At 35.3% G+C, this 13,866-nt stretch overlaps 3 protein-coding genes across 4 annotated transcripts in view; 2 read left to right on the forward strand and 1 right to left on the reverse strand.

Annotated features, from left to right (window-relative positions):
• Positions 1-13,866, forward strand: part of LOC126779996 (igLON family member 5-like) — a 110,119-nt gene that overhangs the window by 37,605 nt on the left and 58,648 nt on the right. The window contains exon 2 of the mRNA XM_050504233.1: positions 9,043-9,070. The gene's annotated coding sequence lies outside the window, so the exon portion shown is untranslated. The remainder of the gene's footprint in view (positions 1-9,042; positions 9,071-13,866) is intronic.
• On the reverse strand, positions 3,667-7,492 carry LOC126780154 (uncharacterized). Its single transcript, XM_050504427.1, has 3 exons — positions 7,412-7,492; positions 5,540-5,686; positions 3,667-3,837 (listed from the first exon to the last, which is right to left on the reverse strand). The coding sequence occupies exons 1-3, from the start codon at positions 7,458-7,460 to the stop codon at positions 3,731-3,733; spliced, it is 303 nt and encodes a 100-aa protein (XP_050360384.1). The 5' UTR covers positions 7,461-7,492; the 3' UTR covers positions 3,667-3,730.
• LOC126780072 (uncharacterized) lies at positions 10,944-13,705 on the forward strand. Of its 2 annotated transcripts, XM_050504334.1 has the most exons (3): positions 10,944-11,060; positions 12,459-12,614; positions 12,696-13,705. In XM_050504334.1, the coding sequence occupies exons 1-3, from the start codon at positions 11,030-11,032 to the stop codon at positions 13,337-13,339; spliced, it is 831 nt and encodes a 276-aa protein (XP_050360291.1). In that variant the 5' UTR covers positions 10,944-11,029; the 3' UTR covers positions 13,340-13,705. The 2 variants fall into 2 exon arrangements, with proteins under 2 accessions (XP_050360291.1, XP_050360290.1); XM_050504333.1 differs by having other exon boundaries at positions 12,459-13,705.

Here is a 13,866-nt window from a genome sequence, read left to right on the forward strand (position 1 = left end):
ATCTCACGCACACATTAACGCACTCACAATAACGAATCTCACGCTGATGTCACCTCGCTCGGACTCGCAGTTAGATGTTTACACATGTAATATAGAGTAAAATAAATGCAGTTAGTAGTTGCATTAATACAATAAACATTATTGTAATATAGATAAGTAAGTGGTCACCACCGCCCATAGACATTGGCGCTGTAAGAAATATTAACGATTCCTCACATCGCCAATGCGCCACCAACCTTGTGAACTAGAATTTGATACTAGTTATTCACTGCTTATTGTCACGTAGTACATTCGTTGGCTATGTATTTAATAATAATAAAAAAAAAACTAATTGACTGACGAGAAGTCGCTGCATTATATAATGCGGGTAGATAATAATAATTGTATTTTGATTAGGATTTGCGTAAAATCCGTTCTTAGTATGCGTCTACGTCGGGGAAGGAGTGACTGTGACAAATTTCAAGTCAATCGGGCGGATACTTAGTTTATATATGTATATAGATAAAACTATCATTAACATTTATATTCTCTTAACATTAGTAAATGCCGAGATGGCCTAGTGGTAAGAACGCGTGAATCTTAACCGATGATCGTGGGTTCAAACCCGGGCAAGCACCACTGAATTTTCATGTGCTTAATTTGTGTTTATAATTCATCTCGTGCTTAACGGTGAAGGAAAACATCGTGAGGAAACCTGCATGTGTCTAATTTCATTGAAATTCTGCCACATGTGTATTCTACCAACCCGCATTGGAGCAGCGCGGTGGAATAAGCTCCAAACCTTCTCCTCAAAAGGGAGAGGAGGCCTTAGCCCAGCAGTTTAACAGGCTGTTACTGTAACATTAGTAAATCATCAAATATTAAACGTTATATATAAAAACCACAGCAAAGCCGAAATAACACCATTATAAATTCCAACAGCAATTATTCAAATAATCAGTCACAAATTAAAATACTTTCCATAGACAATTGGCTGGTTTTGATTCAATAAAAGCTAATTTTCCCTCCAAAATTCCAGGAATTCCATCGTTCATTGCGAAAGTTTAGCGTCGAGGGTTTATTTGATGTATAATAAAAGTGATAATTCGCTATTAATTTTGTTAAAGTTACTCCAATATTTCCGTCCAACGCTTTCTGAACCGAATCCAAAAGAATTGAACGTTTTTATCTAAGGCTCTATAACAATATTGTAAAGAGGTAAGATTTTTGTAGTCCTTGGCAAGCGTAGCATAGGACGTCCTCCAGTCAGGTGAGTGACGATATACGCAGTGACAGGCAGCGTATGGAAATCAAGAGCTGAAGATTAAGCTCAGTGGCGTGCCATTGGAGAGGCCTATGTCCAGCAGTGGACGACGATGTTATGATGATGAAGATTCGTTTGTTATAGATAAACTCTGGAACTAATGAGCTGTTCTTAATAATTGTTTCACCATTAAAAAGTTACATCCAGACGTAACATGAGATATTCTTTTAGTAATAATAAGATTTCAGTATGAAATATTGTGCAATGTGCAAAGCCTGTGTAGGTGCCGCCCAAACATCTGATATTCTACTGCCAACAATACTTGGTATTGTTGTGTACCGGTTTGAATAGTGAGTGAGTAACTACAGGCACAAGGGACATAACATCTTAGTTCTCAAGGTTGGTGGCGTATTGGCGATGTAAGGTATGGTTAATGTTTCTTACAGTGCTGATGTCTATTGGCAGTTTAGACGTCCGCCTGCTAGTTTAATGATGAAACAGCACTACCGATATGATATATCCGCGTGGGCGTATGTATGTCTGTACTCTCGTAATCACAAACTGAATACCGAGCAGCTGAAGCCGCGGGCACAAGTCGTTAGGGTACATAATCGCATACCGAAGTATCTTAAAAATATTTTTTGCGTGATGAAAATTATTAAAATTAAAAAAATATACTTAATTCGTATATTTCTTATAAGAAATTATGAATTTTCATTTAATTTTAATATTTTAATTTAATTTTAATTAACCACGAAGTCATTATTTAATACTTTGTTTCAATTGAATCTCTTAATTCTTATGTATCGTTGAGAAAAATGGCATTTCATTGCCTAGTGCAAAGCCGGCAGCGCAGATACCAAACACTCGTCAGATAATAATAATAATATCCTGGGATATTTTTCACACACGGCCATCTGATCCCAAACTAAGCAGAGCTTGTACTATGGAAACCAGACAACTGATATACTACATATACTATTTTTCTTTTGTAAATACATACTTATATAGATAATTACACCCAGACTCAGGACAAATAGACATGTTCATGCACACAAATGTCTATGTATTATATATAATCGTTCTATCACTCTTATTCAACCCGTGTGAAGCCGGGATGGGTAGCTATCAATCAACTCGTTTTCTGCCTTTAATATGGAATAATCTTAAGGTTGAAGATTTTTTTATTAGGACGTATCAATCATCTAATAAAAAAGAATCAATGATCTATGTACGAACATACATACACACAAACGAAATTGGATTATAGCCTTTTTTTTAATGTCGATTAATAAGAGAAACCTTTTTTTTAGTTTATTAAATAAATATTTCATTTAAAATCACGAAATATAATGTTTAAAAAAATGTATATAAATACATTTTATCGCACTGTATGCGTCTGCGTTAATGTGTAAAAAACAAAAACTTTAGTTAAAATCCACGTATAAACATTATTCGAACAACAATAGTCGTAGTTGTTAATCAAATTCCATAGATAACAATAAATTATTGTTAGGAAATTAAAAAAAAAAAAAAATTTTTAGGTCAAGGAATCATAGCCATAAATTTTTTGAAAAATATTAAACAATATTAAAATTATATAAAAACATTAATGAAACAATAATAATAACTCTAAACAATTTGAACAAAAAATTAAAAAAACAACTTGAATATAAATATTGTAAATAAATATTTTATATACATAGAACTCTGGCAACTTAATAATAAGGCCTGTTTTTAGACATACAAAATGAAAAGACTGTATATAGTTTCATTCGAATTATAATTTTGACTCTACAATGTCATTTTTGAAGGAAAATTCGGTAAAAATTCCCATATAACCGTGATCGTGATGAAATTTGGTGTAAACCCCTCTGTGGCGCCATCCATGACAGCACACCGTCTTAAAAATTGTCTTTGTTATATGACAATTATTATATAGTACAGCCTGTGAATATCCCACTTAGGTTTAGGCCTCCTCCCCTTTTTGAGGAGAAGGTTTGGAGCTTATTCCACCACGCTGCTCCAATGCGAGTTGGTGGAATACAAATGTGGCAGGATTTCAGTGAAATTCGACACATGCAGGTTTCCTCACGATGTTTGCCTTAACCTTCAAGCGCGAGATGAATTTATAATTCATTCACAAATTAAGCACATAAAACCCACGATCATCGGTTAAGATTCACGCGTTCTTACCACTGGGCCATCTCGGCTATATTATGTATATGAAATCAATTATATTTAACGATCGGACATTGCTTGTTATTGTAACACATTGTATATTTTATTTAATACACACAAATATATAAGGCTGACAGAGTAATTATACATTATTTTTTTATTAATTTAATAACTTAATACGCAATCGTTTTATAATTCTTTCTTTAATATAAATTATGTTTGTGTCTTAATAAAACAAAATATTAGTTTACAAATAATATTTATGTGACATTGCAAGACGCATAAGGCGTGTACATAGAGATGCATTTATATTTCCGTGAGCAGTGTATCTACCGCCACTCCAGGTAAGCTAAGTACATTACCGAGTAGGTTTGTAAGTTTTCTTCCTGGTGTTCTATTATAAATGGATAATCCTGAAAAATTAAAAACATTAGGAATTACTTTTTTTTTTTTATAGAATAGGAAGGTGAACGAGCATATGGGCCACCTGATGGTAAGTGGTCACCAAACGCCCTTAGACATTGGCATTGTAAGAAATGTCAACCATCGCTTATAGCCAATGCGCCACCAACCTTGAGAACTAAGATTTTATGTCCCTTGTGCCTGTAATTACACTGGCTCACTCACCCTTCAAACCGGAACACAATTGGGTTAAAATAAAATACTTTGAATTATAATTTATTTATAAGTAGTTAGAGAGAGATAGAAGATAAGTATTTAGAGTTTTAGGGTTATTAGTAGCCTATGTACTTCCTCGGATTTCAAGTTTGCTTCATACGAAATTTTATCAAAATCGATTCAGTGGCTTAGGTGGAAAGCGTAACAAAGCTACTTTCGTATTTATTATATTTTTTATTAGATTTTATATTCTGTCATTTATTTATTTATAATGAATACATAAAACTTTATGACATTAAAATAATAATAATAATAATGTCCTCCAGTCCGATTTCAGCCACGGCGGCCAATCTCAAGAGAGATTAGCCAACTACGCAGGAGATATTATAGTGCACAAGTGTGCGCAAACACAGGTGCACTCTCTATTCCCTAACTATGAGAGTTATCAGATGGGACGGCTATCTGACACGTCACGTTTTTCCGACGCTCCCGTGCCTCGGAAAAACATACTTCCAACTTCCAGACTCCGGGCTGCTACTGAGAATTTTCTGACAGGAAAACCCAATAACTTTTATTGGCCCGACCTGGGAATTGAACCCAGGAACTCCGGGTCTGCAGCCTTACATCAAGGCACTAGACCAACGCGGCGGTCCATTACACATTAAACAGACATTAAAAAGAAATATGTAGCATTGAAATAGGATTGTGAAATTATATACTTTTACTTTTTAAATCTACTTGACAAATCTATTTATTTACGCGCCGATAAGGCAAGTTATGAAACAGGATTTTATTTCAATTGTAAATCTTTTTCAATCCTGTTATCAGGCAAATAAAAAAATGACCGTGAATTGATATGACATTGCGGGTCGAGAACTAAAACAGTATTGTATTCATTATGAATTCGTGAAAAATAGCGTTTTGAATTACGGCGAAGTTGTTATCGGAGCTTTGGAAGTAAAATTAAAGTGCATATAAGTTAAGTGGAATAGTGTTGTGTTATAAATAGAGGTATATTCATCGAGAACTGTTTGTAGTGCGTAATACACCAGAGATATTAGCGAATCGTATGTAATATGTAAATCTAAGGGTTGTTTATCTGTATCACTTCTGTCATTGATGTGAAATGTAAGCCTAAGTGCTAGGTGGCTTTGTGCAAGCTCGTCTGGGTAGGTACCACCCACTCATCAGATATTCTACCGCCAAACCGTAATAATTAGTATTGTCGCATCCCGGTTTAAAGGGTGAGTCAGTACAACTACAGGCACAAAGGACATAACATCTTCGTTCCCAAGATTGAAGGTGCATGTAAGAACATCGACAATGTCTGTGTAGTAGGCTTTCCGCCTACCCATGACATAAAAAAAATATGCCGAGTAGAGGGTTAGTATCTTACAGTGCCAATATCGATGGAAGATATCCACTTACCATGACACCCATTGGCCTCTCAACCTACCTTTCTAATTTAAAAAAAATCGCTGGCACATCATCACTTACTTTCATCACAGCTTGGTACAACAACATTAAGATTAGCTGGGTTAGGGTTGAAGTTGTAGGGGGTAGCACAGGACATCGGTATTGTGCTCATAATGGGGCACGGGTTGCTGTAATATCCTTGCGGCATTGCGGAGATTATTTCGTATTCTGAAAATAAATTAGCAAACTTATAATAAATCAACACATGAACACATGAACTGGCGAGCAGCACCCTGTGTGATGATAAGCCAAGTCAGACCTTAGGCTTCAGTATATTATCCTAAGTTATAAGAAGAAATTATATTTTAAGTTGTTATAAAATATTTTATGTTGTTATAAATAAATTTCAGGACTGACCATTGAACTTGGCACCCTTTTAAATCTCACTTCTTTTGTCGTTGATGTCAACAACCAACCAATATCATAATATTGAACTTGGCTCTCATTTCACATTTATGTTTATGATGGGATGTTCATTTGTTTTATGCAACTTACTTTTCAGAGCGCTGTTTTTAGTCGTGTTTTAGTTTTTAAATGTTAATTTTTTTGTTACAGAAGCAGTCTAACATAACATTATTCAGAAACATCCAGAATTTCCTAATCAAGGCGAATTTCTATACAAACTTTTTCATTAGCAATTTTACTCACGTGAGTAATGAATTTTCAGAAACGCTGTAATAGCTGTCTTTTACTATTAGACAGCAACGTAAATATCGATTATATGTTATTTCGAACTTTCAAAAATGACGAATTTGTATACAAAAGTTCATCTTAGTTGATGAATTTTTCATAAAACCTTAATACTTACTTACGTTTCATAAGAAATTTCTTTGCAAAATTTCATCCCATAGCTTAAGCTGTGCGTGGTAAGTGACTTAAGTACTGTTGTATTTTTAAATTTAATGTGACTACTTTGAAAACTCGCTATTAAAATGAGTTACCAATGTATAGAACGAAATAATGACTCTTCTATCCCTATTATACCATACCTTGTAAACCTCAAAAGTAACCCTAGTGGATTTCTTTGAAATTAAATAAAACCACCCTTAAGTTATTCAAGGATTTACAAAGTTATTGAATACAGAACAAGCGACGTAAGCCCTAGTTTCCAACCCTTATTCTTGTAGGTTATTCATTCATGCCCCCTCTTCCCCACTCTCTACTTCTCTAAATACTTACTTGTGTATTATGTTCCTATTATATATTATTACAATATTAAGAAATATATATTTATTTTATTAAGAAACCATGATTTTTTTATGTAACTGCATATTTATCTATTGGTTTTGTTTTATTTATACATTTTACATGAAACCAGAGTTAATACAAGAGATGGCCCAGTGGTTAGAACGCGTGAATCTTAACCGATGATCCTGGGTTCAAACCCGGGCAAGCACCACTGAATTTTCATGTGCTTAATTTGTGATTATAATTCATCTCGTGCTTTACGGTGAAGGAAAACATCGTGAGGAAACCTGCATGTGTCTAATTTCACTGAAGTCCTGCCACATGTGAATTCTACCAACCCGCATTGGAGCAGCGTGGTGGAATAAGCTCCAAACCTTCTCCTCAAAAAGAGGAGAGGAGGCCTTTAGCCCAGCAGTGGGACATTCACAGGCTGTTACGGATAGATAATAACTAGCTAACCGTCCCGGCTCTGCACGGGTATATAACAATACTAATATATTTTGGATAGAATTTGCGTAAAATCCGTGCTTATTGAACGTCTTCGTCGTGGAAAGAGTGACTGTGACAAATTTCAAGTCGATCGGGCGGATAGCTTAGGAGATCTCGTGATGAGTGGTATTTCGCGTATATAATTTATATTAAGCGTGACTTTCATGTTCTTATATATTCTTATAAAAATTAATGAAATGTAAATTATATACGTACCGCGAATTAATACGAGAATTATAAACCAATACATTTTTAACGAGTACATTAAACAAACGCGTTATATAAAAAGAATTGAAATATTATTCTAAGTTGCGTTTTTATAATTTCATAGATGAAATGTTTTTAAAGTAAATTAAAACCTTACGTCATATTTATTATGGCTCATTTTTGATTGTCAATTATTATTAATTAAAGCGTATTATAAGTGTGGAGAAATTTTGTTTGCCTTTAATATATGTATATTCTATTAATTTTTCTTATGTATGTTTGTTCACCCTATAGCTTATTAATTAGGGCAAGTTATGTATATTTAATTAAAATTAAAATTAATTGAGTTTCAAAAATATAATAAGTGGGCTAATCTTTTTTTAAATTATTTATTAAAAACAGCCAGACGGCCCATCTGATGTTAAGTTTTTTTTTTTTTTTATAGAATAGGAAGGCGGACGAGCATATGGGCCACCTGATGGTAAGTGGTCACCAACGCTCTTAGACATTGGCATTGTAAGAAATGTCAACCATCGCTTACATATCCAATGCGCCACCAACCTTGGGAACTAAGATTTTATGTCCCTTGTGCCTGTAATTACACTGGCTCACTCACCCTTCAAACCGGAACACAACAATATCAAGTATTGATGTTTTGTGGTAGAATATCTGATGAGTGGGTGGTACCTACCCAGACGAGCTTGCACAAAGCTCTACCACCAGTGTAACCCATATATAGACATTGTCATGGTAAGACATTTTCACGTTTCAGCATGCTGAGGGAGGTTAGTTTTTTACGAACCGAACGTTCTTATTGGCTAATGAAATTCTAGTCAGCCAATCAAAATGCTCGGATTAGGGGCAGATGCAAGTACAAAAAATAATATTGTCCTCCAGACCGATTTCGGCCACGGCGGCCAATCTCAAGAGAGACAATTTTATGACAGAGAAACCCAATAACTTTTTATTGGCCCGACCTGGGAATGGGACCCAGGATCTCTGGGTCTGCAGCCTTACATCATGCCACGAGACCAAAATATGTAATACATAATTTATTATCAAATTGTCTATTAACCACAGTTCCAACAGCATGAAACCTTTACAAACATTCGTAATTAAACGGCCTTGATTAGTTTTTGGCCCTTTCTAGCCCTTTTCAGAGGCCCTTCTTGAAAATTCAAGGTGGCTGTGGCCACCTGTTGTCTCTTACCTTTTTTTTTTGGTACATTTTTCACACACGGCCATCTGATCCCAAATTAAGCTTGTACAAAGCTTGTGCTATGGAAACCAGACAACTGATATACTACATATACTACTTTTCTTTTGTAAATACATACTTAACTTTAACAGACATGTTCATGCACATAAATGTCTGTCCTGGGTGGGAATCGAACCCACAACCTTCGGCGTGAAAAGGCAAGTATCTACCAACCACGCCAACCGGCTAGTCAAAACCGTGGGAACTAAGATGTCATCTGTACCTGTAGTTACACTGGCTCACTCGCTTCAAACCGGGACACAAAAATACATACTTTTTGGTGATTAAATATATCGTGAATGAGTTGTAATCTTAGACAGGCTTGTACAAAACCTTACCACCAATAATGTTGTATTTATTAATATATTTCATTCTGTTACAGGTAAAAATATTTCTACTTAAATAATACTGTAAGTACTTTTGCATACATATTTATTATTAACTAGTAACCCCGTAGGATGGGTACTAATCACCCCCCCCCCCTTTAGCTTAAAGTCAAAATTCCCCCTTAAACCAAAACAATCTGCCCGACCCTTCGACATTTCACATCAAAAAGTGAGCCGTCGCGAGACGTCTAGCAGATGAGAAAGATTGAAATTATTTTGTACGGATAGTATACATAAAATGATAGTTTATGAAATAATATAAATACGGCATAAACGAAAATTAAAAAATATTAATATAACTTATTTAGCTAAACTGTTATTTATTTATATGCGCTGCATGACGTGGCTACGCATCGCCATATTAACTGTCAGTTTGACAGTTGCCGCATTAGATACTTCACATCAAATAATAATAATAATAATATCCCGGGACATTTTAAACCACACGGCCATCCGATCCCAAATTAAGCTTGTACAGAGCTCGTACTATGGACACCAGACAGCTGATATACTACATATACTATTTTTCTTTTGTAAATACATACTTATACAGATAATTACACCCAGACTCAGGACAAACAGACATGTTCATGCATACAAATATCTGTCCTGGGTGGGAATCGAACCCACAATCTTCGGCGCGAAAGGCAAGCATCCACCAACCACACCAACCGGCTCGAACATCAAAAATGTCTTTTAGCGTATGCTTACATTGTAGAACTGACCCAGGTTCCTTTCAGCTGTCTAGATTTAATAGTTTTGACTATGCGTTGATAATCAGTCAATACAAACGTGTTTATAAGTTTTTTTTTTATATAATACAGTTACAGGATGAGCATATGGGCCGCCTGATAGTAAGTGGTCACCAACGCCCTTAGACATTGGAATTGTAAGAAATGTTAACCATCGCTTACATCGTCACTGCTCCACCAACCTTGGGAACTAAGATTTTATGTTCTTGGTGATTGTAATTACACTGGCTCACTCACCATTCAAACCGGAACACAACAGTATATATGAGTGGGTGGTACCTACCCAGACGAGCTTGCACAAAGCCCTACCACCAGTATTGATAAGATTTTTTTTTAATTAAAAGTAATATAAGCAATTTTCATTTTAAGGATATTAATAATATTCCTATTCACTCATCCAATTAAACGTAAAGCTTGTCTTAGGACGAGATCCCAAGGGATCAAAATCGAATCGACTTTTAAATCGTCTAACGTAAACCATCGCGCAATTGACGCTTAAATTATGTTAACATATATAAATATATGGTTATAGCTTTTTCGTATATTGCATGGTTTCTTAATTTTTTTTATATAATGCGTGGAAGGCCTGCCAAATGGACTACCTGGTCAGTAGTTACCAAATTTCATAGACATTGCAGCTGTGTGAAATGTTAACCATTCCTTAAATCCTCAATTCGCCACCAACTTCGAGCACTAAGATGTTATGTCTCTTGTGTTAGTACTCTGGCTCAATTCCTTTCAAACTGGAATACAGCAATACTGTATTGCTATTTAGCAAAGTGGGTAGTATCTACACAGACTGACTTGCACAAAGCCCTGCTATTAGAAACAAAACCTGATAAACAAATCTGATAGGTGGGTGGTACCTACTCAGAGGAGCTTGCTTATGGGGATATAAGAGAGCGTCACGCCCTTTGCCGTCACGGCATACGAATCGGTTTTACCCCCAAGACGCGCAAATAGATATTTCACAAGTCATACCCAACATACATAAAAAATATTATTATAAGCATTAAAAATAATATGAAAATTAACAGTTTTTTATATAAAATGTAAGTGAACCGATTAATTGTATTCAAAATCAAATTAAAATGATAACGAAGTTTGTAAACGTTTTTTAATTTTAACCTGAAACGCCGTGAACCATGAAAAATATACATTCGAAATTAGTTTCTGTAGTATATAAGGATTGATCTTTAGAAGAGACTTTACAGAACGGTGGATTCACAAAATGGCGACCAAATTGATCCTTTTATTTATTGGTAAGTTTCACATAATCGACTTATATTTAAACAAAGTATTTTTTTAAATAATTCTATGCGTATCACTGAACTCCACATAAACAGCCGCTTTTTTTTTGTGTATGTTAAGTGGGTTCAGATTAGACCCGATACGTAGCGCGGCTATCGGATTCCAGGATATTTGCGCATGAAATAAAATAAAGTCGAGATAAATAGCTCACATATTTGTCTTTACTTTAGTAAGTCTATCTTACTGAAATAAATAAAAAGATGCGATTGAGATGAGAACGTTGCGATTATAAATCCGAGCAAGCTAACTCAGTAACTCAGCTATCCTATAAGAATAAACTCAAAACAGAAGCAGAAAACGGTCGTGAAATAACATAGAATTATATGCGATATTGACCATAATAATTATAAAATTTCAAGACTACACGCATCAAAATGGCATACCGCCATAAATCGGTTGTCAACATTTCACGGGTGACTTATTGAGTTCTTACAGAATAGCTCTACAGTTTCCATTATTAATTTGTGAAAGACAATATGTTGAGGATACATGCAATATATTTATAATACTGCAAGAAAATATTTGGCAGTGTTTGCGTGAAGCGAAACTTTTTGAGTTATTATTAGTGGACAAAATAATAAATGAACCACCTGTTAAATGGTCACCGATGTCCATGGTGGTCCGAGGTGTAATAAATATTAACCGTTCCTTAAATCGTTACCAAGATGTTATGTCCCTTGTGTCTGTAGTTACACTGGCTGACTCACCCTTTAAACCGAAACAGAATACTACAAGTTGTATGTTTAGCGGAATGATACTAACAATAAGTTTTGCGCAGTAGAATAAGTAATTTGTGTACATATCTACATACTCAGACGGTTTTTGTACAAAACTTGGTCTTGGTGAAGGATATTATTTTTACCGAAGCATCACTCAAATATTACAGCGTGTAACATTATTCTAGCACGTGACATATTTGTCACAGAATTACTAATAATAAATGCAGTTGTTCTTTCAATGTTTTCTATCAGCACAGGGAAGAATTATTGTAAATGAAAAATCAGCATTAAATTCTATTCTAAAACTCTGTGACATTTAACTAATTGTGGGGATATGTGTAGCAATGCCTTCGCTTATACCTCTAATGAAATACGCGACCACTTTACATCTTATTATAGTATTTAATGGAGAAGTTAGTCAGTGTAATTACACCATCAAGAGATATAATACCTCGGTTCCCATGGTTGGTGCATTGGTTGTATTGTAACTTTTTGCAGCTAATGTATTTAGGTTAAGTGGATTTTTTTTCCACTAAGTTTCATTTGCTAGTCTTCCTGCCTAAAATACAGTTGAGATTAATTCTATTGATACATTAATTCCTAATTAATGTTTCCATTATATTTTTATAGCCCTATTCGGCGCTGCCCAAAGCAATCCTATAGGGCCGACTACAATTTACGAACACATACCGAATGTCGTCAGTCCAGGATCAACCACCGTCTGTGAATCTGCCCCCAACCTCGTCGGCTATGGCTTGAACCCCATGGGAATGAACATGATGCCAGGTGGAGCAACAACTGTTTGTGAGACTGCAACAAACTTTCCATATGGTCTTGGCTCTTATACACCATATCCTTCATTGCCAGGTGGAGCAACAACTGTATGTGAGACTGCCCCAAATTTCCCCTACGGTCTTTCTTCCTATACACCATTCAATCCTTTACCAGGCGGGGCAACAACTGTGTGTGAGACTGCCCCAAATTTCCCCTACGGTCTTTCATCCTATACAACATTCAACCCTTTGCCAGGCGGGGCAACAACTGTATGTGAGACTGCCCCAAATTTCCCCTACGGTCTTTCTTCCTATACACCATTCAATCCTTTACCAGGCGGGGCAACTGTATGTGAAACTGTTCCGAATTATCCGTATGCCGTTTCCGCCTATTCCCCCTTCAATCCCGTGACAGCTGGAGCGACAACTGTCTGTGAGACCGCACCAAATTACCCATTTGGTCTCACCCAGTATGGCCAGTTCGCAACAGTGCCGGGCAGTACAACGGTTTGTGAATCTGCCCCAAATATTGGTTTGCCTGGATTCAATACATTCGGTATAGCTCCATTGTACGATGCTGTGAACTATTATAATTTGCCATTGTCTGCACCCGGTATGGCAACGGTTTGTGAAACTGCTCCCAATATGTATGGATCCCCATATGGTGTACTTGGAGGCGTGCCCTATGGCGTTGGGAAAGGACTGCAAATGCTTGGAGGCTTGGCATATGCCGTATGATCTAATTCGAAACATAAATATTAATAACACAGTTTGTGTATAAAGAAAAGTCTCAGTCAATTCAAGCAAATTAAAAAAAAAACTGTCGTTCATCTCTTTCTATTTGGAACTTTGGACAAAATTATTAAAATCAAACAATTATTTTATTTTTGTTTTCGAGGTTATCGAATTTGTTATCGTAATTCTAAATACAGATAATACATATCAAGTAAAAAAATACCGTTTTTATTTTCTAAATCGAACTGATTGTGATAAAGTTATAAATAAAGCAATGAACGTCAGAATACCAAAAAAAAAGAGAATTATTTTGTAAAAATTTGTATCGTTATATATAAATCATTGGATTAAATTTATTTATTTATTTCATTTTTTTTTTCTTTTTTAATCGAATTTTTAGTCTAGTTAACATTAAAAAAAAACTGCCTAAGATATCTCTTTGATAAAAACTAAATGGCAGCAAAGGCGATGTTATGTATTTTAGTATCAATATTTTATTAATATTGTCAGCGTCATATAACGGTCCTAAA

Source organism: Nymphalis io, chromosome 30, assembly GCF_905147045.1.
Source record: "Nymphalis io chromosome 30, ilAglIoxx1.1, whole genome shotgun sequence".
Classification (NCBI taxonomy): Eukaryota; Metazoa; Arthropoda; class Insecta; order Lepidoptera; family Nymphalidae; genus Nymphalis; species Nymphalis io.